This window comes from Strigops habroptila, chromosome 4, assembly GCF_004027225.2.
Source record: "Strigops habroptila isolate Jane chromosome 4, bStrHab1.2.pri, whole genome shotgun sequence".
Classification (NCBI taxonomy): domain Eukaryota; kingdom Metazoa; phylum Chordata; class Aves; order Psittaciformes; family Psittacidae; genus Strigops; species Strigops habroptila.
Window position 1 is genome coordinate 81,290,861 of NC_046358.1, and position 27,615 is coordinate 81,318,475.

At 43.4% G+C, this 27,615-nt stretch overlaps 2 protein-coding genes across 4 annotated transcripts in view; one reads left to right on the top strand and one right to left on the bottom strand.

Moving 5' to 3' along the window:
• The window catches only part of SNX8 (sorting nexin 8), a 29,267-nt gene extending 22,588 nt beyond the window's left edge, over positions 1-6,679 (bottom strand). Inside the window, exons 1-2 of one of the 3 annotated variants that reach the window (XM_030484973.1) lie at positions 2,068-2,219; positions 1,153-1,226 (exon numbers count right to left, since the gene is read on the bottom strand). In XM_030484973.1, coding sequence (XP_030340833.1) covers positions 1,153-1,186 — 34 coding nt within the window. In that variant the 5' untranslated portion in view covers positions 1,187-1,226; positions 2,068-2,219. Of the gene's footprint in view, positions 1-1,152; positions 1,227-2,067; positions 2,220-6,482 lie in introns of those variants that run through there. The other 2 variants (XM_032919897.1, XM_030484972.1) reach the window with 2 other exon arrangements.
• Positions 6,680-6,934: 255 nt separating this feature from the next.
• On the top strand, positions 6,935-27,314 carry EIF3B (eukaryotic translation initiation factor 3 subunit B). The gene is made up of 19 exons (XM_030484970.1): positions 6,935-7,735; positions 12,839-13,031; positions 14,238-14,357; positions 14,448-14,505; positions 15,156-15,284; positions 16,256-16,413; positions 17,318-17,449; positions 17,548-17,614; positions 18,235-18,281; positions 19,036-19,246; positions 19,791-19,863; positions 20,322-20,444; positions 20,943-21,021; positions 21,843-21,981; positions 22,615-22,740; positions 23,219-23,296; positions 24,045-24,153; positions 24,612-24,729; positions 25,827-27,314. The coding sequence occupies exons 1-18, from the start codon at positions 7,213-7,215 to the stop codon at positions 24,713-24,715; spliced, it is 2,469 nt and encodes an 822-aa protein (XP_030340830.1). The 5' UTR covers positions 6,935-7,212; the 3' UTR covers positions 24,716-24,729; positions 25,827-27,314.
• Positions 27,315-27,615: the final 301 nt, after the last annotated feature.

Here is a 27,615-nt window from a genome sequence, read left to right on the forward strand (position 1 = left end):
AGCCATAGTCCCAGGCTTACAAAAAAGTGAGATGGAGCTACACACATTGAAGAATAACAGGATTAGGGGAGGAAAAAATCCATCAAGGAATGCTCCCAAAGGCTACAGAGACAAAAAGTCAAACCCCTGCTAGGGCACTTTCCCAGCTCACAAAGGAAGATTCCAAAACCATTATTTTTCACACCCAGCTCTAACAAAAAGGTTGGAAGTGTAAAAATTCACATCCAAAAAGGTAACCCAACAAGAAATGACACATAGGACTGTACTCCAGGAAACTTTTACAAGGGCATTTTGGCTTAACTACAAAACCACCACGTTTCCACAATCATCCTTCCTTAAACTGGTCAAGAAAATCCCATCGGAAGAAATTGTTTATCTTCTCGTTTTGCTTCTCATCTTCCTTACATGTTTCTCACCCTCTTAATTACACTGAGGAAAAAATTGATCTTAGCATCTAAGCATTAAAAAAATGGTGTGCCACTCCACACACTACAGTCTCCCGATGGGCTTTTCACACATTTTATAGTTAGAGTAAGCTCAATCACATCTCAAATTCCGTTGAAAAGCAATCATCAAAGCTTCCCTCCTTCTGTACCAGCTCCACATCCGTAACTGATAAATTTCTCTCCACCAACGTGCACCAACCCACTACAACTTGAAGACTGTGGAGGATGTCAGAGTGGTTATGTGACTTTCTACTGTCTGCAATGGGTACAGCCCTCCCTACCAAGGTCTCCTAAAGGCTACACACATAGTTAAAGAGTTACCACAAGAAGAAAATGAGACCTCTCTTCCCAGCCAACACACCCGGATTAGCTCCCTGCAATCACTGCAAACAAGGCTCAAATGGGAGCAAAACAAAGTTACCTATGGATGTTCCAACATCACTGAACCCTCATCATGATGATAGAAATAAAAATGTTCCGGCTTTCACAGCGTTATTTTCCTTTTGCTAAGATCATAAGATACCTTCTCTCAGTGTTCACGATAGCATCTTGGTCCAAGAAAGCTGAGTTTTCTAGATAAGGCTGAGCAGATCAGATAGAAGCACCATCACCAGTGCAGAAGTTAATCAGATCAAGAATACTTAGAGTCAGCTGGTTTATCTCTACAAGGCTCCTGAAGCAGATGGTAAATCCATAATAGACATACCTGAACAAGCTCTCTCTTTGGTACAGTAGGACATTTTTTCCACAAAGGCTGCTGTTCAATATCTTACATCAGTCCTGGACAGAAATATTCCAAAATAATTTATTTATAAGCATTATCTGCATCAGGAGCATCACAGGCCTATCAAAAGCACATGCACACATTGGATTCTGAATATAATCCAACCAAACTATTTTTCCCTGCATAAAGCTTAACCACTTGTAACCGCTACTGGTTTTTCTTTCCAAACAGAGGGAAAAAACTACTCTGCGCAGAGCAGTAATTGCCAGTATGAAACTTTAGCCGCTTTAAGAGAACTTTACAGAACTGCATCATCCCGTTTCCCACTGAAAGCTCTCCTCGGTTTAAATGTTACAAGCCGAGCACGTTACGTTCTTCATTCACCCAGGACCTCCCTCCATCGCTCATTTCACAAGCGCTGGCAACAAGTTTCTTCTGCGAAGCCATGTCAGCGCCCGCGGACGGCTCAGCCGCATGACCCTCCTGAGGGACGGTCCTGCTCCGCGCCCGTCCCCGCCGCCAGCCCCGGCTGAAGCTCCCGGGAAGCCGACCGAAAGCCAGCAAACCCTCACTCCGGGGCGCTCGCCCCTATTTACCTCCAAGGCGCCGAGGCCACCTTCGCAAGTGGAAGGGAACCCGCCGCGAACCGGGCACCGCCGCGGCCTGGCAGCGGGGCATCCCCACTGCGGGCCGGGCCCGGCCCGGCTCCCACCGCCCCAGCGGGGAGCGGGGGAAGGCGGCGCCTTTTTACCTCAGGTTTTGGCGGGGGAAGCGGCGCCGACCCCACCCGGGGAGCCCCGTCACCCTCCCCGCGCCGCCGGCCGGAGGCACCGCGGCGGTCCCGGCGCTGTGAGCGGGCGGCACCGCCCCGCCGCTCCCCCGACCCGGACCCCGTACCTGCGCCCGCGGTGCCCGCCGGTGGCTCGCCGTCCATCGCGGCAGCAGTCATGTGAGGCCGCGGCCCCGCGGCCGCCCTCCCCTTCCTCCGCAGCGCCCGCCTGTCAGCGCGGGCGGAGCGGGCGGGGTGCGGCCGCCTCCCGGGGACGGCGCGGACGGGGCTGCGCTTGTGGTCACGGTGCCGGGGTGGGCTCGGGCCGGGGGACGTGACAAACGGCAGCGCCAGTGACAGCGCCTCACGGTAACGTCCCCGGGGAGGCCGCTCACCGCAACTCCCGGCGGCTCTGGGGGCTCAAGGCTGCTTCCTCCCGCTCGGAGAGGCAACGAGCCGTCCCTGCTGTGGAGCGGGCTGCTCGGAGCGCTCCTAAACCGCTTCGGGTTCGTAATAAACGTTTCAAACATCGTAAAGCATGGGAAAAGATGTGACCCGCTCATGGGCTTAATACGGACTTTATTCTGAAATCAAATTGATTTTTTTCCCCAACTGAAAAGTGGAAAGGGTGGTTGTTGGGAACATGAACTGCAGGCGGATTTCATTGTGCACTATGAAAAGTGGATAAATTGTTGGAAGAGGTGGTAAGACAGTCCTTCCATCACCTGGTGATGGATGGGAGGCCATCCTTTGTATGTCAAAGTCAGATGAGATAGTCCAAGATAATTTTCCTTCACTGAGTAACCTTTTCCCACCTTGAATTTCTGCTGCCATCTCATCAATCAATCAGGGTGTTTCCTATACTCAATATTTTTGATATTCTGGATCTCATTTAGATATATGAAATATTCTTGATAAGTTAAAAGTAGATATTCGATGTTTCTCCAAAGGAAAAACCATTGTAGCATTTTTTACAAGGCTCCGTAGGGACAGGACAAGGTGAAATGGGTTTAAACTGAAAAAGGGTAGATTTATATGAGATATAAGGAAGAAATACTTTTACTATGAGGGTGCTGAGGGGCTGGCACAGGGTGCCCAGAGAAGCTGTGGCTGCCCCATCCCTGGCAGTGTTCAAGGCCAGGTTGGACACAGGGGCTTGGAGCAACCTGCTCTAGTGGAAGGTGTCCCTGCGCATGGCAGGGGGGCTGGAGCTGGGTGAGCTTTAAGGTCGTTTTCAACCCAAACCATTCCAGGATTCTATCACTTTATGCCATGCACCAGAAGGAACACAGGGTGAAAGGCAAATGTGGTAGAAACGAACATTAACCTGTTCAGAAAAGCACAGAAATATGAACAATCGGAACGCACATACACCTTCCAAAACTGAAAAAACCCCCAAGAATTCCAGGTATGAACACCTCTTATTTTATTAGTGATTTTCTTTTACACTTCCTGTACTTTAGTGGTCAGGAATGATATGGTTGACACTGGTGAAAAATAAGGTAAACTTTTTGTACAGTGGTTTTCCTGAAACCACCATCAAGCAAGCAAGAAACAAAAATCTGTGCAGATTCTGGACCACATTAAGGTGTTACCAGCCCATAATAACACTTTATGGTTTTACCATCCAAAGTATTGGATGCATTCACTAATCAATGTTCCTGATACTTAGTAATCATGGGAAGATAAACAGTTATCTCCACTACAACTAAGCCAGAAGATTATAAAGTGAGAATCATTTCAAGTGTAATTACAGTCCGGATGCTCCCCCTTGAAACATTCCCTGTGGCAACAAAGACGTGACTGACTTGCGTGATTCTCCTTTTCCTTCTGCCTCGGTGCTATTCGAGCTGAGATCCCCACAAGCCCAGACTGAAGCTGTGCATAGAATTCAAGAAAGTGTGGCATTATTGAAGCTGAGAGGCCCTTCAGCTCGTGTCTACAGCAGCAAGTGGAGAGTTCTGCGTGCTCAGCACTTCTGAACACTGAGCACTCCAGGATTTTTCGCCGATATTGCACTTTTTGAGCAAATGAATGGAGGAATCAACATGTTCTCATTTAGCTATAGATTTTTGATTGGTCTGTACTTAAGCTAATAGCTTAACTATTTATTTGGTATAAATAAGACATTCTCAGTTGAAGATTGTTTTTGGCAGCCATGGGAGGAGTCTTGAAGAAAAATACTATGAAAAATAATTCAATTGCAGAAAGTATTTTTGAACAGGGCCGGAAAGATCGTGCTTGACGTGAGTTGTTGAATGCTCCCATATTGCTGTGAATGCAGCAAAAGCCTCTGCAAAACTGACAGCATACAGAAACTGTAAGCACTGGGAAAAGAAGGGAAGGGGAAAAAGAGGGGAGGGAAGGGGAAAAGGAGGGCAGGGAAGGGGAAAAGGAGAGGAAGGGAAGGGGAAAAGGACAGGAAGGGACGAGTCAGCAGGTTCCAAGTAACAAATGCAATGCAGAAATACGTGACTGCCGGAGGCCTCTCAGTGTGTCATTCAGCGCACGTCCTATCAGCACGAGATGTAATTTCATGCAGCCCACAAGAGCTCACTTATTCTTTCTGAACTCAGTTTAGGAAGCAGGGCTGTCAGCTCCACCAATCTCAGATCCCTTGCACCCAGTAAAATTCATGAGGTATTACTGGTTTGACAGTCGTGTTACAAAAAGCCATTCCTGGTAGATTTCTTCCCCCAAATTTCCCATGGATTAGGAGGTTTGTGTGGGGAATACTTACAAGAAGAGGCTCCAGCTGCCAGTGCCAAAATCTCTGGGTTTAATAGTTGATCCACTCACCCTCAGATTGCTGAGTAAGGGCTGGAAGGGAAAAAATAGCAATGAGATAGTAGCGCAGGGACTGCAGGGAAATTTTGATAGAAGGGGAAAGAAGGAAGAGATGATAAACCAAAAATTGCTGTAAAGTCGAGGAAAGTGGGAACAGCAGACCATGCAAAGGCAGGAAAGGAGGATCCAATGTTTAGATTCAGTGTTTAACCTGAGAGTAAAAGTAGTCATTAGCTTGCTAACAACGGTAATAGGCAGAAATTGTACATTCCAGTACATGCAGACAACCGTGAGAGTGGTGAAACACAGGGAAGAGATAGAGAGCACCTGCATGCTGCTGGAAGAGCCATGTAATCTTGAGGATGCAGCTGGGACTATGGATCAAACCGCAGCGTGTCCTCCCTCATGTTTGTTGTGACGGCAGGAGGGGGAACAGCATTTCCCGTACACTTCAGCTGCAAACCAGGAAGTCAAAGTCTGGTCAACTACCATGATATAGCGAGGGGAAAAAAAATATCTGCACAAAGTGCCAGTCATCGTTTCCATTCATGAACACTGCCCATTGGCTTCGACAGGGCATTGACACGCTTACCCAAGGAGTTTGAGTGGACTTAGTCTGCCATCTGGTGACCAGCTGATAAACTACAGCACTGGCGTTTCTTGGTTTAATGTTTTAAGCATAGAACCACAGTTACTGAAGACCTTTAAAATCATTAAGTCCAACCATTAACCCAGCACTGCCGAGTCCACCCTAAACCACATCCCCAAGCACCACATCTAGACGTCTTTTAAATCCCTGAAGGGATGGTGCCTCCACACCTTCCCTGGGTAGCCTGTTCCAAATTATCTCAAGCAAAAGCTCATGCTGTAGCACTCCAGGGAGAAAAATACATAAACGTTTATAGACGCCACAAAGTAAGGAACGAGGCATTGGGACAACCGAAAGCATTAGCAGAACATGAAAGATACTGCAATATAAAATAGGATGTAAATTTTAAATGCTGAGTACAATACCTACTCTGCTCCTCTCATGGATATTTTGTGCTGGCATTTTTATTCTGTTTTGAAGATTTGTTTGAAAGCACCGAGCTAAAAAAAAAAGCGATCTACACAAAACGCAAGTGTTAATTAAATCTCAGAAGTGAACACAGACGAACTGTTCCTCAAGAACTGATCTTTTTCCTCCAAAACATCACCAAAACCTCAAAATGATATCCAAGACAATCTCCAAGTTCCCTTTTTCACTTTGAATACATCACATTAGCACGCATGCTGAAAAAAACGATGACACTCCACATATTTTTGCATCAGCCTGAGGAGCCCAAACCATGAGGCAATAGTTTAATTCATAAAGAGAGCTCAGGTCTCTCACAAAGTTGCATTAGCAGCCCGCGTGAGAGAACTTTTACCAGTAAAACTCATACTAAGGATTGTGCAAGGAAACATCTCCGGTCACAGGGAAACACTAGAGAGGATACTCGTCTTATCCTTCTCTGTACCACTGCACCGGGATACCACCGTGTCCCGCCGGGTTCCCTGCTCCTCCCGCCACCCGGTGCTGAGGAATGGCGAGCGCCATTGTTTTTACCTCACGAAAAACGTTACTTAAAACCTACAAAGGTCTTGGAGGGACTGACACAACACTTGGAGCCAGGCTGGCACATTCCACCCGCTTCACCGCCCGCTCCCCTCAGCCCCGCCGTGCGCCCGCCCCGCTCCCTCACGGGCTGATGTGGCGCCTACCGCCGGGCCATACCATGTGGCCACTGCGCCCACCGGGGAGGGGAGCTCCGCTGGCTCCGTCTGCCCGTTCCCTTAGAACGAACGCGTCGCTGTCGGCACTCCCCCCTCTGCACTGGTTTGGTAGCGCCCACGCGTGCACCGCCAGCCTTCGGGCGAGCCCATGGCTGAAGGTTTGGAGGGGAACGGTGGGGTAGGTGTTGTGGCAAGATGCTGTCCTGTCACCTTCTGCCTAACGCTAGACACGGAATTACGCCGAGCTGCCGAAGGCGCAAGAAGGTTTCACTCTACCTCAGAGCAGCTAAATGCCGCGGGGCGTCCCGCTTTCCGCTTCAAGGAAAATGGTTCGGCCGAACCCCACCTCGGAAGACTGAGAGGAGGCGCCATCTTGGGCTCGACCACAGCGCCGCACGAAATAGGGGGAGCCACGGCTGCTGCGTGGTGAGCAGGAGTGGAACCCACCGCTGACCGAGCGAGGAGCGAGCTGCGAAGGGGATGGCAGCCGCCTCGGAGCGGAACGAAGAGCAGACAGCGGCGGTGAGCAGCCGCTGCGGCGGGTCAAGGATTTAATTCCACCCCCCCTTCCTCCTCCCGCTCCGCGCCTGTTGGTAGGCGCCGCCGCGCGGGGCCCGCTGGTCCTGGCGCACATGGCCCGGCAGTAGGAGCCGCCCCGCCCCTCCCCCGCTCCTTTCCTCGCCGCGCTGAGGCAGGGAGCGCGCGGCCGGCCGGGCCCCGCAGCCAGCCCCATGCAGGACACCGAGGAGAGCCCGGCGGCCGCAGCGCCCACCGCCGCGCCGGGCCCCGGCGGCGAGAACGAGCACACGGACGGGCTCTCGCCGCCGCCGGCGGAGCCGCCGCAGCAGCAGGAGGAGGAGGAGGAGGAGAAGGAGGGAGAGGGGCAGGAAGAAGAAGGCGGCGAGTCTGAGGCGCCGCCGGGCCCCCCTGAGCCGCCGCCGCCCGCCGTTGAGGAGCCTTCCGCCGAGCCCGAGCAGCCGCCGCCTCAGCCGGCCTCGCCTCAGCCGTCGTCCGGCCGCGAAAGCCCCGAGAAGGCGGAGGCCGAGCCCGAGGCCGAGCCGCCGGCCGGGGCCGAGCCGGAGGCCGAGCCAGCGGTGGAGGCCAAGACCGAGCCGCCGGCTGAAGCCAAGACCGAGGCCGAGCCCGGCGCGGCGCAGGAGAACGGGGAGGCCGCGCCCGCCGTCCCGGCCGAGCCCGAGGACGAGATTTCCTTCAGCGACCCCGAGGACTTCGTGGACGACATCAGCGATGAAGGTGCGCGCTGGGCCGGCGGCGGGAGGGCGGCCGGGAGCGGGACGGAGGGAGGGGCCGCGGGGAGGCGGGAGAGCTCCGGCGGCGGGGCCCGGCCATGACCGCGAGGAAGGAACGCTGGGGCGGGCGCGGCTGCGCCGGGCCCGTGGCCGTGTGAGGGGCTGCGGGACGGGAGCCCGGTGTACGAGCGGTGCCTGGCCGTGCCACCCCTCTGCCGGGACACGCTCTGCTCCCTTCAGCCCCCTTGGGCCGCCTGGCAGCTGCTCCTGGTGCTGGGTGCGCGTCTTCATGGCAGCAGTGCGTCCTGAATGAACCTTTTAGTTTATCTGTGTACCGTGCTGTTGGTCCTAAATGTGCCGGTAAACTTGGAGTGTCGGTCTGCGGGCTGCCGTCACGGAGTGGAATTACCAACTTGTGTGTTTGCCTCCGTCAGTTAAACTCGACTGTAAAACCAGTAGTTTTCACTTGTTGACATGATGTTCACAAATGAGACTTCATCATTCTGTGTTTTTACACATCCAGAGTGAAATCTGTAGATAAATAGTATGGGTTTGAGAAGAGTTACTGCTCAAAAAGACATGACATAGGAGCTTTGTGACAAGAAAAGTATGGAAACGTTATTTCTGGCAGTTAAATTCAAACTGAAGCTCTTTTTAAAAAGTGTTGGATATTGGCTGTCATAAAATGTCATAAAGCCATTGTGTAACTACAGAGACAGTCAAGGGAATACTTGATTTTGGCATACAGGAGTTAGAACTTCATTTTGGTGTTTTTCAATTAAATCTTTAGCAGAACTTCTTGGTCTAGGTATGTGCTGTTGTAGGGTCCTGTATTACATGTATCAAAACTGGAGAAAAGTTTCTTAAAGCTTGTGATTGTTTATAAGTCAGTTGTTCAGTTGGCAGTGGAACACAGGCAAACCATGTGCCTTCTAGTGTTCAGCCCTGTGCTTACCTTAACTAAACTGCAGCAAAATACCTTAGATTAAGAAAGTGTTTGCTGTCCTCAATTTAGTCATCTCTATGGCCCTTTGAACCTGTGCATGTGTTTCTTAAAGAGACATTGGCAAAATTATCTGCACGTATGTAGTTGAATTCCTTTTGCCTGGTTAAGTGTTTGCTTGATACACTTGGTCTATGGGATTATTATATTCAACTCTGTCTTCAGAAACTACGTCTATTTTCTATCCTCACCTATGTTATTGTGAAGGATTATTTTGTTTAATTTCTCAGCTGTGTGAATAATACAGTGTTAGTGGCTGAATTACAGTGTTTGAGTTTAGTCACTTGTTGGTCTGGCTTTCTGTCTGTGTGTAACTTCTTGAGCTTCCTTATTCCCTTCCCTTTATCCTCATGACTCCCCAAGGAGAAAAGCAGTCCATCACTGTCACTGAGCCAAGGCTATTTCCGTGCTTATGATAACATTACATCTTCAGGAACACCTTTGAGCTGGACCAGCTTTAGGATTGGACCAACAGGTTTCTTTCCCAGAATGGTGGTGGCATGGTGGAACTGCTCATCCCAAGTTCAAGCAGGAGAAGGGATGTGTCAGATAACCACTTAGGTGCAATGAAGCTTTAGTTCAGATAATGATAGTGGTCCTTACAATACTGCCAGCTGAAGATAGCTGTGTACCCACCACACCCTGCCTCTCTTGTGGGTGGAATAAGAGCTGGCTAAACCAGCTTCTTCCCTTTTGAAGATCCCTTTGTTCACAATTTTGAATTTAAGGTCGAGGAAGGGTACAATGTAGGCATTTGCCTTTAATCTGCTGCAGTTTTGAATTAAATACATGGGATTGCATTCTTGCACATGAATCTGAATATGCATTCCTTGGTTTGTCTGTAGGCCTACAGAGTCTTTTTGTGAGAAGTGGTTATGAAAAAATGACTAATAGAGCCTAAAAAATCACCCTTTTGTGTTTTCTGGTTTTTATCTTGTGGACTTGTGTAAAAATACATGCTTTCATTTTATATGTAGGGAAAATCTGAGATGCGGGATTATAGGGTAAATAAGAAATCTACATGTTATTTTACTGTAATACTGGATTTTTAAACTCCTTTCAATCCTTACGATATTTAGAGGCATAGCAGACACTTCACTGCGTGTGTCCTAAATCCTAGACAAGTGGTTCCTTACCCACAGCCTTAGTGTGTTGTCAGCTACCTGGAGAATGGCTTATTCCTGAAAGAGTATCTTGAGATCCAGTACATACTAGGAAATCAACTTGCAGCCCTCATCTGTAGTGTTCATTTCTGGATCTGTAACAGTTTGGGTCAGCTTTCCATGTTGCAATAAGTAATAAGTTAAAGGAGGAGGGAAAGGTGGTCCAAAATACCTTTGGTAGCAACTGAAACCACTTTTAGTCTGTGTGGTAGAAAATACTGCCTGGAGTGATTCCTTATACACACTGCTATACTTTTGAAAGAAGTTTGTGTTTTGCCATATGTTCCATTTTCCTTCTACTTCTTTGCCTATTTATTTGTTCCAAATAGTGCTCTTAAAGTCGTCATCAGCTGTGATTCTTACAGGGACTGATGCCTCTATCTTCCTGTCAAGCTTTTTGCTCATCCTCTGTGATCCCCATATGGTTTTGTGCCATTAGAATACCTGTTGTTAACTGGGGTTTTTAATTCACTTTTCCTGTGCTTGACTTCTTGTCCCAATTTTCAGTCTGCTGCTCCCCACTAAGGGCTCTCTCCTAACTTGCTTCTTAAACATTAACTTCTAGCAAGTCCTCCTGCTCTTTGCTAAGCTGTGTTGTACACCTTCACTGAGTATTTGACTTGCTCTGAAGAACAGTGGACTGAGCCATTTTGTAATAGTTGCTACAACTAGTTGCTATAATTGGGGAAGTTTATGGGTATAATCCAAGTGCGTGAAGTAAGTGAAATGACATAATACGGAGGATCATTCCTCTAACCCCCTCAGCTTTCTTTAGTTACTACCAGTAATAGTAGGTCTTCACAATTTCTGGGTCTTTGTTTTTATTATACAGGTTAGCATCTTTTAACTTCTTACTTGTAGTTCCCACATATACATGGAGAGCATCTTTTGGAGTAATAAATACTACAAACGACATTCCATGAGTGCTACATAATCTTGGTGGTGATGGCATCTCTTTCTGCATAAACTTTTGGGAAGCATATTGCCACAAATCAGTGGAAAGCTTCATGTGTAATAACCTGTTGAAACTTCAAGTTATAGAAAGCCAAGGGGTTTTGGTCATTTGAAATTCAAAGCAAGTGTATTTCGTCACTCCTAGAGACCTTTCCAGTTCTTTTTCTGGGAAAAATGACTTCTGGAATTCCAAAACTAGCAAAATCCTGTTAAAACATCTTCAAAATATCTACACATCTAACACCCTTTTTAATTTGTTCTCATGTTTTAAATGTTTCTACATGTGTATGGATTTTTTTCCCCCTGGCATGTGAATGCTACATATAGTCTGACACCAGATTTTATCCTTATATTCTAATTCGAAAGTATAGTGGTGTATTTTCTGTCTGGTCTTGCAGCTTATAGTGGTCTTCACATAAGTTAAAGAACTTACTGCAAATATGCATGTGTATTTTTCCTGTTCATATGGCATGTGTGAAACTGCCGTTCATTTCAGCACATTTGGCTTTTTCTTCAGCAGAATGTCTGTTCTGGCCCGTTTAAGTACACAAAAACTAAAAATGTCCATAAACCAGAAATAATCTGCCACTTGTAACTGATGTTTCTTTAGAATAATCATGCACTCATGTTAATCAGTTGCAGGGGCATAACCCTGTGAAACAATCAGTTATCTAGACAGGTATTAAAGTATATGTTTGAACAGGCTATCTAGGGGTAGGGTGGGATTTTATTCCTGGAAAGGTTTAAAAATAACCTTAGGTTAAAGTTATTTGAGGGTTTGTTTGGATAGCCTTGTCTTGAGTGCTTCTAGTTTGATCCATTGAGGATTGAATCATGGATGTAATTTTTCTGACTCTTCTTGGATCTACAGGTCAGTCTGTAGTTTGGGTAATGTTAATTTGGGAAGTGTGTTTGAATGTCTGTATTACTAATGGGGTTTAGGTGGTGGATACAGATTAATCGAATAGAATTGACTTGAATAGATTCAAGTTAGATATATCTGGAATTCTGCAGAATGTATGTCTAGAAGCCTACCACATAAACTCATGCAGTGGTGTTGTTGAAGCCCCTAACTTCGTGTACAACGTATAGGTGTACTTTGGACCTTTCAACTGTTTTTGTCCCGGCACGTAAGGTATAACTGCAGTTACAGTCCTTCAGGACGTTCTCCCTCTTGCGTGTGGGAAACTTCAGCGATGTTGTAAGCAATCTCTTCCCAGTAGAAAGAAGCTTGAAGCTCTCAGTACAGGGACTTAACAAACCATCCCACCAGCAAGTACTCTCAAAATGTGTAAGATGTTATAGGAAATGTGATTTAGAACAGTTGAAGACTATCCAGAGCGTGAAGAAGTGTATGCTTGTTTTCACATGCTGCATGTTTAAGTGTGGCTTGAAGTGTCATGCCTTAGACCTTCATTTTTGGGTTTAATTAAAGGTTTAGACAGAGTGTGAGTTCTTAAACATAATTATAGTGATGCTAAGACACAGAGAGCTTCCAGTGTAGCAGATAATTCTGAATTATGCTCAAACTCATGTCATTTGGGAGGGAGGGTTGAATTTCTGTCTCAGTCATCCAGTTACAATTTGAGCACGGCTACTGGTCAGTAAATCTTAGAATTGTCTACTCTGTTGTCAGGTTTGAGGACTTTGTGAGCCAGTTCCAACTCCTGAAACAAGCTCATAGTGCAAGTGTTGACATCTTCAATGTAAGGTATTGCTTTAAGAAAGACTTCAAGAGTTAGCTGCTTGAAGTTTGTCAAGAAACTGCATAATCGTGCCTCTTAACAAGGAAGTGCTGTGGAGTGATGGGGATTCACTCCAGTTGTTTTTCTGATGGAACATTCATTCACTACCAAGTTTCTTAAATGACTCTTGAAATTTCCTGAAATTTGAAGTCTTCCTGTTCTCTTACTATCACTATTCTTTTGTCTTCCTACTTCACAATATAGACTGGTGCCTTAGTTTCTTGTATGCTTTTTCTTTGCAGAATTACTTGGTGATGTACTGAAAGATCAGCCACAGGAAGCAGATGGGATTGACTCAGTAATTGTCGTGGATAATGTTCCCCAAGTTGGACCAGACCGACTTGAGAAACTGAAGAATGTCATCCACAAAATATTTTCCAAGTTTGGTAAAATTATCAATGAATTTTATCCAGAAGCAGATGGGAAGACAAAAGGGTAAGTCATGATAACTCCTACTGGAAATAGCATTGAAATGCTGCTCTGACTTACCCTTGATTGTTCGTGTCAATACTTTATGGCCAGTTTTTATGGTGACCTCATAGTCCTGCTTATCACTTTCTTCTACCTTTAGTCTGTACAATCCTGGCATCTAGTGTCAGTGAGAAACAGAAGTTCCAGAGGGAACTGAGAAGCTTAATAGCTCATTAAGCTACAGTGTTTGGGGAGATTAATTATGGAAACAGTTTAGCTGGGTTTGGAAGACGAATTTCTGTGCAGTACTAAATGATATTTTTTTGTTAATTTTAGCCATGGCTAATAATAGGTTTTAGCTAAAAACTTAGCAGCAGTGCATGTACTGTTTATTGCAAAATGGACTGTCAGTATTCTGTCCCTGGTTGCCAGTGCTTATGCTTACATTAGTGACTCCAAGTTCCTTAAGCTCAGTGAGCCCTTACCAGCACCCTTTGCCAACTTGTGATCCCTGTTCCTCATTAATTGCAGCATCTGAAATTGAGAAGAATGCTAACTGGAAATGATCTAGCAAGAAGGGAGAGGGCAAGGGAAAGGGAAAGGAAGTTTTGGGGAGAGAAACCAGGCAAAAATTGATCTGATCAATACAAGGTTTTAATGAGTCTTGGTCCTCTGGTTGGAGTACTGTATATTCCTGAGTTTGGGAGGAATTTTAGGAAGTGTAAGAAAGTGGATTTTCTGGAGCAGATGTCCAGTTGGTTCTGTAAGTTCAGCTTGAGGAGCATGAGAAAAGGATGGTGAGAAGGAAGCTGAATTATATTCAATGTACATGAAAGACAAGAGTGGTGCTTTGAGATGCCTATGACGGCAAGATTTACACTTCCTAACCATGATCTGTCATTCAACTGAAAGAGCTGCACACCTCGCCTGCCTCTTCCCAGCTCACATTGTTGATCTGTGTTGCATTGAACTTGCATTCATCGCTTAGTTTAATTCCAGTCAAGCCCATACAGCCTAAAAGTGTGTATGTGCTTGTAGCCAAAGTGGAAATTAATTGCTTTTGAACCCTAACTGGTTAGGGAAAAGACACGATAATTTTATAGATGCTCCGTACTGAGTTTTTGGTTCATCCCCGTTGTTTCTTTCGTATTTTAATTAATGTCTTTTTTTCATATGAGGCTGTTACGTAGTCCAGTGTTGACTTCCTACTGTTGTCTTTGTTCATTGCAGATACATCTTTCTGGAGTATATGTCTCCGTCTCATGCAGTGGATGCTGTGAAGAATGCAGATGGATACAAACTGGATAAACAACACACTTTCAGAGTCAACCTTTTCACAGACTTTGATAAGTGAGTGCAGCTATCGTGGGTATCTGTAGATTTGGGGATTCTAACCAGGAGTGCCTGCGTGGAGTGTAACCAATCAAATTGCTCTTTCAGGTACATGACAATCAGTGATGAATGGGAAATCCCTGAGAAACAGCCATTTAAAGATCTGGTAAGGATTTTTTTTGAGAAGTGGAAAGAATATTCAGCACAATATGAAATGATGATTTCATCACTGGAGTGTTCATATGAAAATAGAAATGATGCATTAGTAGTGGTGTTATAAGTAACAGTATACTGTGGTCATATGCTCCTGTTCCTTTGTTCTCACTGTTATGAAGGGACAAGGAAGAGCTTAGTGGTTCTGTTTAATAGTTCCACATAGGGTAAAACGTAAGAGGAAACAATGATTTTTTTGTACAAGTTGTTTAAAAATAGAGTTTTGAAAGCATCTTACCTATTTAAATGTTGGAGGCAGACCTCTGTGTTACCACTACCACTAGCTTTGGGAAGAGTCCTGTGGAGGAAGGGATAGTTTAAAAACAAATACCAAAAAAACCCTTAAGTTATTTTAGGCAAGAACTGTTAAGCATCATCTGACCACCTTGAAGCTCCTTCATTTCATGGTCTGTTCTCTTAACCTCCACTAATCATAGTTTGAATTATTTGATTGCACTTTAGAAACTTGTTTGTAAGGTAAGACTCTGAAGTTGCACACTCTGTGTAAGACCAACTTCTGCCTGCCAAGTAGATATTAATTTGGGGAACTTGTTATCTTAGCCTTTGACTCACTAATAATCTTTTTGCTTCTGTTTGTTTTAGGGCAATCTCCGATACTGGTTGGAAGATCCTGATTGTAGGGATCAGTACAGTGTGATCTTTGAGTCAGGAGACCGGACCTCCATTTTTTGGAATGATATCAAGGAACCTGTGCAAATTGAGGACAGAGCAGTGAGTGTCCTGGAAGTGCTGTACATTGCAGATACACTGTCAGTCTCATTCATTTTATGACATTTCGAATATACTTCTTCCCCATTGCTGAAATCCTTTTTTCTTCCTCTTGAAGAGGAGTGGTGAAATTCTATCCTTTAGTATTAGACTTAGCTGCTTAGGTAAAACAAATGTAGAGTTAGGTTGTTTGGTGTTTGGTTTTTGTTAACTGGTCCATGATGCCTATTAGTTTCCTTTATTTCTATATTGTAGGTGATTCAGAAAGACCTGAAAATGCAAAGTCAGAGTTTGAGGATTATTATTCATTAGAGTTGAGTATGTGCTTACGTGTGCTGCTTCTGATCATTTTTTTGCTGACCACAGAGCTGCTAAAGAGGAAGAGCTGGTTTGGTAGTAGCATATAAAAGGGAGAGTTAGTGTGCCTGTCTGCTCCAGACAGTGACCCAGCAGCATTTTCTGTAATAACTATTATGTGTTACAGTACAAAGAAGTTGGCTCGGGGATGATGAGTAATTTTGCTCATCACCATGGTCACTGGCCATGGTCTGTGCTGCTGAAACCTCTCATCTTAGCTGAAGATCAAGTGTATTGTTAAGAAATTGGAAATACTGACCTTACTTCTGAGAAGAGCATGTTCTTACCAGGGCTGAAAGACAACAAGCAAACCCAAGCCTGTTTAGGTGGCTTTAATTGTCACGATACAAAGATTGTCACTCTACCTGCAAAATGTTTTTGGTGATCAGTAAGTTTAAAAGGTCTCAACTGACACTTTTTCAACCTGAAGAATAATACTGTGAATTATGTGCATGAAATGAAACTCCACAACTAGCCCAAGGTGTCACTGATCGAGAGATCTTCACTTTGTAATCAGATTTGCAAAGTGTGAAGCTACAAGCCACACATTAATTCTTTCCCCTTTAGGAATCCAGCATGAAATTAAACCTTTGTGTACACTTTCTTTTTAAATCCAGAGGTGGACAGAAACCTATGTACGTTGGTCCCCCAAGGGCACCTACTTGGCTACCTTCCACCAGCGAGGCATCGCGCTTTGGGGTGGAGAGAAGTTCAAGCAGATTCAAAGGTTTAGTCACCAGGGAGTGCAGCTCATTGACTTCTCACCCTGTGAAAGGTATGGAGTATGACATTGGTTTGCGCTAAGGGATCAAAAGCATGAAGTACACATGTTGTGGCTGCTGTGCTTTCAAATCTCATGTGGTTGGGGTTTTCCCTTCTCCTTTGTCTTTAGAAGTACAGCTTTCCATGCATATAAATCCTTCTCGGAATGAGTGAAACTCTGCCTGACTTTTGACTTCAGGAAAGATACTTAACATAATCTGGAATAATTGGTCTACAAAACTGAGCTGGCAAGTTTCTTCAGAGATATTATTATGCCAAGGGAGAAGGCCGTATTTTCCCTCTTTAGATGGGATGTCTGTAATGTTAGATTTCTGGTTCTCTGAAAAGATTCAGTTGAGTAGCGTCCTCCAAATCTGTGGTACTGACATGAGTTCCTTATGTTTTCCTTAAAGAGCTCTTTAGAAAGGCTAAAATAATTTCAGGACTTAGATTGACCTGTTTTGCTAGCTTTCAGGTAACATTTGGAAGCCATTAGGTTTTATGCGTGAATATATTGGAGGGTATTTATCTTTCAGTGGAGAAGTCTGGCATACCTGTGGTTCAGGTTGGCTAAGATCAATAGATTTATATTAGTTTCAAAACCAATCGTGTTCTTGTGGCAAAGCTATATAGTAGGTAACAGTATTTAGTGAGTTCCCCTCTCTCGTAACATCAATATGGGAAGACTTCACATAAATCTAGAGTCTTTTCAGCCAGAGGAATGCCAGGGAAGTACTGTGTCTTGGAAGCATTCTTCCCCTTTATCACACTGTTCTTACTTATCCCTCCTCTGTAAAAAATCCCATGAAAGAAACTGCTATTTGAAGGTGCATTGTATTTAAATATTACTTGGATGAAAGCTTGCTTGTACTGGCATATTAGATGAAGTTTTGATGGTGAAATTATTTCTTCTGTAGGTATTTAGTGACCTTCAGCCCTTTGATGGACACACAGGATGACCCTCAGGCTATTATCATCTGGGACATTCTGACTGGGCAGAAGAAGCGAGGATTCCACTGTGAAAACTCAGCTCACTGGCCTATTTTTAAGTAGGTTGAGAAACAGAATTAGAGAGAACTGGTCCCAGACTTCATCTAATAAAAAGGCAGTTCCTTTTTAATGTTCTTTTTCCTTTTTATTTGCTTAGATGGAGTCATGATGGTAAATTCTTTGCTCGAATGACTTCAGATACCCTCAGCATCTATGAAACACCTGTAAGTTCTTGCTTTTTTTTGCATAATGCTTACTGCATTGCTGTGTCAGTCTTTCCCATGGTATCTATTTTAAAGGACACATAGAATCACAGAATAGTTAGGGTTGGAAAGGACCTTAAGATCATCTATTTCCAAACCCCCTGCTATGGGGGTTTTACATTGTAAAGTAATATACTCTAGAGCTGGGCTTAAAAGGGGAGAAATCCATTTGCTCTTGTTTTCTCTCCTGGTGAAAAACTTCAGTTGAGTCTGACAGTAAATTTCACACTTCTAGAAGGACTAGACAGATCAATATACTATTTATAAGAGTCAATAGGATCAAGTTTATGTGTTGCCTCACAGCTCTCAGTAGCAGGTGAGTGCCAAAAGTACACTATAAATTGCAGCCTAATCTAGTCTGGTTTACATTTTCATTATAATTCAGGCTGCTGCACTCATTAATTCTGTACAACAAGTTTTATTGTAATTGTGGAATACATATGTTCATAATAAAAATCATGATAGAGGATCTCTGGAAGCTGTACACAATTTCCTAGTTTATGTGCCCTAATAAGAGTAGAAGGTGCATCTGTAATGAGAAGAATGTTACTAACTTGAAAATTCACACCTTTCTCTTTTAGTCTATGGGTTTGTTGGACAAAAAAAGCTTGAAAATCACTGGGATAAGGTAAGTATTGTCAAGATAACTGCTGTCTTTAGTTGGAATCTTTGTCTGGGGCTTTATAGTGAGAGGAATCTAGAAATCTGGCCTCATACACTGAAGTGGTCAAATTGAACAAACCAGCAGAAAGGAATGGAAAATGCTCCATTTATTTTTGTCCATAGCTGACAGCTTGTGTGCTTTGAAATCTGCTTTGTGTTACTGGGTCTCTCTGGGGCGTCTTGTTCCTTGTCCACAAAACCAAACTGGGATGCAGTTTGTTAGGGAATATCTCCCTAACAAGATTTGTATGCTGGCTTGAAACAGCAGGCTGTATCTTACCTGTTGCCAAGGAGTGTGTTTGGTTTTGTGCATGTCTCCATGACAGACAGGGACTCCTTTGAGAGTTTTTGAGGTACCTCTCTGTAAAGCAACAAGAAAATTGAGTGTACCCAAGTGCAAGAAGATTGTCTCCAGTGTAATTTAGTAGCCTGTGTCTTAAATCTTTGCCAGTTACACTGGATCTAACCCCTACTCTAATTGAAATATACTGGGTTTGATAACACTGGCTATAGAGCAAGTTTAAACAGCAGTTTAAACATCTGCTTTGGTGTGATGTGTGTAAGGTTGTTAAATTGGCCTCAGTTGCCTATCTGTATCTGTCTTTATTACTGAGATTTTATATTTGTCTGCAATTCAAATACAATGATGAAAATGGTTTCTGCTTGTAGTACCTCTCATTAAAAATTAATCCAGTATATTTTTGACTCTCTTCTTGTAGAGACTTCTCATGGTCTCCAGGTGGTAACATAATTGCTTTCTGGGTGCCTGAGGACAAAGACATCCCAGCAAGAGTGACTTTGATGCAGCTGCCTTCTAGACAAGAAATACGTGTGCGAAATCTCTTCAATGTCGTAGATTGTAAACTACACTGGCAGAAGAACGGGGATTACCTGTGTGTGAAGGTAGACAGGACTCCCAAAGGCACACAGGTATGTGGGTTCTGATTATATTAATGACACTGAGTTCTATCTCATGCTGACACCTACTGTCTTTCAATACAGATAGGGTAAAATCTATAATGTCAAAGCTGCTTTTCATTTTTCTGTGTGAATTTGAGGCACGGGGAGAGCAAAATCTATGTCATGTTTGTGCCCAGGATTTGCTTTGAATTTAGTGGCATTTTGGATTGGGTAAGAGCTGCAGGCTTCACCTCTTGTTCTACTCACTGTTAAGCAGATACTGAATAACCCTCAGGTTGTGCTGCACAATGATCCATATGTTTATCTGAATTAAATTTAGTAACGGTCTGAAAAGAAACAAATGCTTTTGTACCATTACTTTTTATCAGGCAGGAAAAGATAGAATGTGTTTGGTCATGAGGCATACTGTATTTATCTGCTCTCGTTAAAGAAACAAATCTTTCATCCTATGTCCTGACAGGCTTATTTTGTAGTTGTCCTTCTCTGCCTAGCAAGAAAATTACTTGCTCTACTGCTTCTGTGCTGGATAATGAGCTGATCTTGGTCTTTACAGGGAGTAGTGACCAACTTTGAAATATTCAGAATGAGAGAGAAACAGGTTCCAGTGGATGTGGTGGAAATGAAAGGTAATGCCAAGTGTTTCTTTTCTCTTGGTCTTTGTAGACACTTGTGTGTTTCTTAGAAATTCCTGTCAACACGTGCCAGAACTGGGAACATAATTCTTTTGATAGTATTAATATTGGAGGGCATCTCCATCTCATGTAAAAATGAGAAATCAAAACTTTTGTTGCAGTTCATGCTTGTAACAGGCTTAAGACAGAACTGAAAATCTGTTAAAGATGTTAGGGCTGATAATGTGAGTGTATTTTCTAGAAGATGGGAGACTTTGGAGCTATTGTTTGACTGAAACACTTCCCATAACTCCCTACCTTTGCCTTACCAACCTGAGTTTTAACCGACTTTGCCATATAGTCTTTTAACTGATGGGTTTCCTTTCTTCAGCATCTTGGTTTTCTTTGGTAACTGCTTGAAGTCAAAGCATTGTATTGTCTCTTGACAGAGTTTTGGGGTTTTTTTGTTACAGAAAGCATCATAGCCTTTGCTTGGGAACCAAATGGAAGCAAGTTTGCTGTGTTGCATGGAGAAACTCCACGAATTTCAGTTTCCTTTTACCATGTTAAAAACAATGGGAAAATAGAACTCATAAGTAAGTGGCTGAAAAACAAGCGAAATATACAGATATTAAACATTTTGCATGACAATAGATACAATAAAGTCAAAACTGTGGCTGGTTTTGGATAGAATGGCAATAGGTGCTGTGCCTGACACTGTATTCTAGAGATCTAACCTTCTGGTGACAGCTAAACTGTTTTCACTTTGAATCAGTCCAATGTCTGGGAACAGAACTCCTACAAGCCAGAATAATTTTGTGGCTTTGGGAAATTCATGTGAGGCAATAGGACAGACTTGGCTCACTTTAGATAAATTTTATTGCCAGGTTGTGTGTTGGAGTCTTCTGATCTCTGTTGCTACCTTTGTGCATCTTGGTGCTACTGGGTTTTGCCTTTAGAAGTATAGAGCTAAGGGCTGTTGACTTGCTCGCAGAGTTCAGAAATGTCTTTTGAGGACTGAATGGAGTTGACTACTTGTAACTAAGCAATGGCATCAGGTTGAGATCTTCTGAATTTGTCTTGTTTCTTTCCAGAAACATTTGACAAACAGCAGGCAAACACGATATTCTGGAGTCCTCAAGGGCAGTTTGTAGTGTTGGCTGGCCTCAGAAGGTGAGTGTTGCACAGGTTACTGCACACCACATTCATTTAAAGGAGTTGAAAAGACTAGAGTAATTCATCAAGGAATGTTTGGTATCTCCATGAATGTTACATTAGTGTAATCCTGATACAGCTTTGCAAAAGCAAAGGAAAAGAAGAAATGCAATGTCATCATGTAGTTTAGTCCTTTACCTTTTACATGCTGTTTTTGCCACACCAAATCAAGAATGCTTTTCTCAACAGAAAAGTGGTTATTTAGAAACACTTTTCAGCTTTTTAAGTTAAATACTGACTCAACTAATCCAGTTTGCACCATGCATGTGGCTCTTACAGTGCATTTGTTGTTGTCATAGCCTTGAGGCTCTTCATGGGCAATACATATTAATGACAAAGCTGTTTTGTAAAAGAGTTACAGTTTCACATTAGAGCAAGTGAAAATGATTTGTATTAAGCATTTGAGTAATATTTGCCTTTACATGCTTTCAGACAAGTGCTGCTTGTCATCTTGTCTTCACTGCTTACATATGTCTAAGCATACGACTGTTAAACTTTGGCTGTAACTTACCTATACTATGTTTTCACTGTGATTTTAACAACAGAAGTAAAGGGTCTGTTCAGGTCACTGAACACAGACACAAAAGTGTCATTCTTGGGGTTTTGTTTTTATTCATCACATTGCTTTCTAGCCACGGAGACTGGTATGAGCCTGTCTCTTGGTCGCTCTGAAAGTTCATCTTTGTGGTGAGGAGCTGTAAAGATGGAGCTTGTGAAATGCCTTTAAAAACCAGGCTATACTAGTATGTAAAACAATCTGCCTTGGTTTGCCTTTGCAGCATGAATGGTGCCTTAGCGTTTGTTGATACATCTGACTGCACCATGATGAATATAGCTGAACACTATACAGCTTCAGATGTGGAATGGGATCCTACAGGCAGATACATTGTGACTTCTGTGTCTTGGTGGAGCCATAAGGTACTAATGTTTTCCTGTGGGGGAAGGGGGCGTGTGTGTATATTTGTTTTTCCTTTCTCTTCCAGAGGTATTGGAAAGGGCTGTTGGTTAGGAAAAGAAAGTGAGCAACTCTCAGTCATCCTGTGACTTAAAACCTGCACTGTGGTTTTAGACATTAACTTCTGAACATCAGTGTTTAGGCCATTGGCTTCACCAGTTGTCCAAAATAAGTTCTGGAAGGGCAGTTCGTGAGCCTAAATCAACTCAGAGGTTTGAAACTCTATTTCCTTCTGGTCCACACAGAGCAGCAGGATTTATTGCACCTGTATTACTTTTGCATGGTACTAGCCACTGCACTGTAATCCTTTCCTGTACAAGTACAGACTCTGAGACTTACGAATGCGGTGGACGGGCTGGCTTAGTTTCAAACTGGTGTGATCCTCCAGAAAGAACCTTCTTGCAAAGCTTCAATGGAACAAATATTTTGCTGAGGGATTTGACTTGTGCAAGGAAGGCACTTAAAAAAGAGCACCCTGTTTCTCTTCACTAATGGTGCTTGCTTAATAAAAAAGATCCTTAAGACATGGAGTGAGGACTACAGTGTGAAGTTACAAGTCAAGTTATCTTGACTGAGATGGTACACTGCTTTTCCAGGTGGACAATGCATATTGGTTATGGACGTTCCAAGGCCGTCTGCTTCAGAAAAACAACAAAGACAGGTTCTGTCAGCTGCTGTGGAGACCACGACCAGCTACCTTGCTCAGTGAGGATCAGATAAAGGTAGTGTCTTCCAGTGACTGTTTCTGCTGCCATTGATTTGGTGTATAAACATACTTGTTGTACTCCCTCTTTTTGAGGATGAGGCTTGAACTGTTACAGAGTTAAGCAACTGCCTTTTGCCCTGAATTTGTGAAAAACCATTGTCATAGGGGACTTTACTTCTGGGGATGATTGTAAATATTAAGTGGTCTTTAAGATCAGAATAGAAATGGCTACCAGTAGTTCTTACAGTTAGGGTACAGTCAAAAGGTATAAAGAATAACAAAATTGAACTTAGACTTCACTAATTGCCTGTGTACAGAAGTATTTACAAGATATGTAAGTCAGAAGGAACAAACAAAATGATAGTGAAGGGAAGTTGCCTAGAAGATGATGCTTTTAAAAAATGCATAGCCTGCTTAGGCCTACTGAAGGAGCTCTTACAGGATGTGATTGCTGGTCTGATATCCTGGGTGAAATAAAATTCCCTGTTTTACAGCAAATTAAGAAGGACCTGAAGAAATACTCCAAGATATTTGAGCAGAAGGATCGCCTGAGCCAGTCCAAAGCTTCAAAGGCAAGACACGTTTGGAATCTAATCATGGAGATGAAACCCTTGTAACCTGTCCTTAGTTATTTTGTAATGGTGATGTGCAAGTTAAATTTCTTCTATAACAAAAGATAGGACAAGGGGTGATGGGTTCGAACTTAAACAGAGTAAGTTCAGGTTAGATATAAGGAAGAAGTTCTTCACAGTGAGGGTGGTGAGGCACTGGAATGGGTTGCCCAAGGAAGTTGTGACTGCTCCATCCCTGGCAGTGTTCAAGGCCAGGTTGGACAGAGCCTTGGGTGACATGGTCTAGTGCGAGGTGTCCCTGCCTATGGCAGGGGGGTTGGAACTAGATGATCTTAAGGTCCTTTCCAACCCAAACCATTCTATGATTCTATGAAACATTTGTGTTCATTTGAATCCAGATGGTTGGAGTTAGTTCCAATAGGGACAGATGCTACTAAACTCAGGTTCATTACAGGTTAAACAGTAATGAATCTGGTGAGGCACTGGTGTTGCCTCATTAAGCAAAGGTGGTGAAATTTGGGGGTTCTTAGTGAGTTGCTGCATTCGGCAGTCTTTAAATTAAGAAAAGCTCTTTAAATAAGAACCACTTCACCAAAAAAGCTTTTTGATTATATGAGAGAGAGATCTTTTTCCCTTTGTTTAAGTCAGTGGAAAGCATGTTCATGAAAAAGCTTGGCTTGCTAACGAATGTCTTGCACATGGATTTGATTTACTGGGCAGCTTTAATGACCTCTTCCTGCCTCTGTAGGAACTAGTGGAAAGGAGACGTACAATGATGGAGGAGTTCAGAAAGTACCGCAAGATGGCACAGAAATTGTACATGGAGCAGAGGAGTGAGCGTTTAGAGCTTCGAGGAGGTGAGCCACACATTGTACTTGTAAAGACTTGCTGCTTCTTACCAAGTAATTGGGGATTCATCCACTTCTCTCCCTCCATTTCTTGCCAAAGCTAATCCCTTGTGCTCTAAAGGTTATTTATACTTTTAATACGAAGTCACAACAGGATTAATTCCACCACACACACCCCCAGGAGAAAGCTCAAATGTTGTTGGCTGCCAGATTCAGTATCTGTATCAGAAAGGCAAGCAAAGAGACTTTGGTGTTGCATTTAACCAGCAAATCCACAGAAGCCCTATGGTGGCAGACAGTAACACCTTGGTTGTCATTTAATGAATTTAGCAGGTACTTGTGATGATTTAAAGCACCAAATATCTTATTTTACTGCTGATTTAAGGACTGTTTCTGCCATGAGCATCAAATCTTTCAACTGCTGCCTTGTTTTGGTGTGTTCAGTGTTAATGATTTCTCCATTGCAGGGGTAGATACAGATGAGCTGGACAGCAATGTCGATGACTGGGAGGAGGAGACTGTTGAATTTTTTATCAATGAAGAAATTATTACCCTTGCAGAACCAGAGTAATTAATTAAACTGTGGTAAGATGGCAAACCCCTCTTATCAGCTATTGCTATAGAGTCAGTCATTTGCTTGAGAAAGTTAGGTCTGTCTGTTGCATGAGTGAATGTGTTGCTCTTTGAGTTGGTTTATGTTTTGTCTATAGAGAGGACAAAAGCGTCTTAAGAAGTAATTGCAGATTTGAGTTGTGCTGAGCAGAATTCTGCGTACATCCTGTCTCGCCAGAGTGATCCAACCACAACGGAGTCAGGGTCAACTTCTAGACACAGTGTATTGTGGACTCCGAGTTCTGTCAGTAGGGGGAAGGAGCAGCATGAGAGAGAAATTGTGCCTTTTGGAAGAATTGCATGTTAGTTCAAGACTGGGCAGAGTTTAAGTACTGTACTGAAGATGATCCAGCAAATTGACTGGGCTGATAAAACTTTAAGATGTTTAAATATCCACATGAACTCTGCTATCATTTTCTAGAAATGGTGGGTAGAATTCAGGAAGTAGCAGATTCTTGTGTGCAACTACATGTTGCTGAAATTTAATCCGGTGCCTTTTCCCAGATCCTTTTTGTGAATTCTTATTATATATTTCTATGTTGAAAATAGAGGCTACTTTCAGACCCTGTTACAGGAAATGTCCTTTAAGGAGCTTGAGTTTGTTGGATTGAGGAGATAAAAGATATTTTGATAGTGAAGGCACTCATATAGGTCTTAAAACTTGGAATGGGTTCCTACTCTGTCATGCTTAGGACTTCATTTAAGGAAGGGGAGACTGGAAGTATGCCTTTTGCAGCTGCAAGTCATCCTACAGCTCTTTAATCTCCAGATATCTAAGGAGTTCAAGTAAAATATAAGCAGTTTACCTCTTGGATTTATGGGAAAATATGTAGCCTTGATACCTGTGTGTATATTTGGATCTGTCTTAACTGTGTCCCAAACATGGGAGATCCTTTTATGGAAGGAAGAGGGGGCGAAGCTGCTTAGTGTAGGGATGTAAACAAACATGAGTTTAAGAGTAGGTGAAACATATGTTTATGTAGCTTTTCACCAGGTAGCATCTGTGGTGAGGTCGAGCTGTTCACATAGAAGCACAGTAACTAACTCGCCTCTCTTTTCCTTTTCTGCAGCACCACCAGATCTTGTGCTGAAAAGAAGGTTGTTCATTTTCAGAAAGCCTACATCAACTTTGGAATTTGTAATCCATATTCTTGCACTCTGGAAGGGTGGATGCACCAGATTTTCTCCATTCTGACACATTGTAGTGCCTTTAAGTCTTGCTGCCTGCTGCAGTGAGACACTGGGAAGGCGCTGCTTTAAATTCTATTATTTTTTTAGGGGTTTTGTTTTTGGTTTTTTCTTTTTTAAATCCACTACTACCAGTATTTACTTCCTGACTCCCTGTGCAGTACTTGCCAACTGGTAGTTTTTGGCTATTGCCAGTGAGGTGAGATTCACCAGCGCACCTCTTAGACGCACGATGTTTCTGTTTCAGGACTCTTTCTATGTCCCGAGTGCATGGACAAGTGTTCATTTTGTTTGGGGAAAAGTCAACAGAACCATTTTTCATATGATGTGTTTTAGTGTGCTGAAGCAGCACTACAGTGGGCTATATCCTCCTCCTTTCAGATTGTGAAAGGATGTCTCCCTCAAAGAGCTGAATATGGAAATAAAAGCAGACCTATACTAAAACCAGGCTGGCTACGTGTTGTTTGTAGGGAATCTTTCCCTGACTGATGAAAGTCAAACATGCCTGCAGTAATAAGAGTGGGTTTTATCTTGTCTATATGGTTCCTTTGGATTTTTTTAGTCTCAGTTCCTTATGGCTCCTCTGAGGTTTGTTTTTTACAGCTCATTGATAGGTAGGCCTGTTCATTAGAGTGGAGCAACAAGGAAATGAGTGGATTTCTTAAACCATTTGCAAACTGATCCTAGCCTCAGGAATGACTGGATTAGTCTATGTCTTACTAATGAACAGTGCAAAATATCTGAGAAGTGCTCTGTAAGCACATGCCTTATTCTTCCTGTTACATTACCTAGTTTCATTTCTAAAGCCCTCTGTGCTCAGAGGGGAAAAGTGTACTTATAGCAACTTCTCTGTATTTGTATTTATGAGTAGAAATTCTTTCCTGGATATTGTCAGAGCAGTGAGAGGTTGGTGTGCTGCTTGCCCTTTGAGGGGCAGAGGAGAGTGAGGATGCTCCTGCCTCCTCTCCTGGGCTGGCCAGGGAAGGTGTCAGTGTGGGCTGTCTGGACTGGCTGGTTTTAAACCGTGAGCTCACGGACACAGCAGTGTCTGACAGATCTGAAGCAGAAAGCATCCTTTGGGCAAAGGTCCCCCCACTCAGCTGGAGGCAGCTAAGGACAGTAATGTGTGCAGTACTCACTCTTCTTTGTCCTTAGGTGAACATGCTGTGACAGCAAATGCATGGATCCCTCAATTAACTCCCATGTTCTCTTCACCAGGAAGACTCTTCAAAATGATTGTTCCATAATGATGGTATTGGCTTAATTTTGGTAGTTCACTCTTAAACCAGTGAGTGGTTTTGTGTCCAAAAGTCTATCTTACCTTCCATTTTCATTTGTTGAAATTTGTTCATTCATAATCCGTATATACAGATAATATAGATGATTAAAGCTTTTTCTGCAACGTTTACTAAGCTTATATCTCAACTGGACTGGAGAAAAATACTTCCTTCCTTGTAAAACAGTGCAGAAGAACTTTGGGCCCTTCAAAGTTCTCCAGTAAGGGCTTGAACTTCTAGAGCAGGAATCACTTTAATTATCCTTTAGCTCTAAAGAGCTGACTTCTCACCGTTTTCTAAGTTACAAATTGAGTTAAAACTTTTTGGTTTTTTCTCCTGTCTCCATGCAGTGAAATTTTAATGGGCTGCTGTGGTTTATTCCTGGCCATGTTCA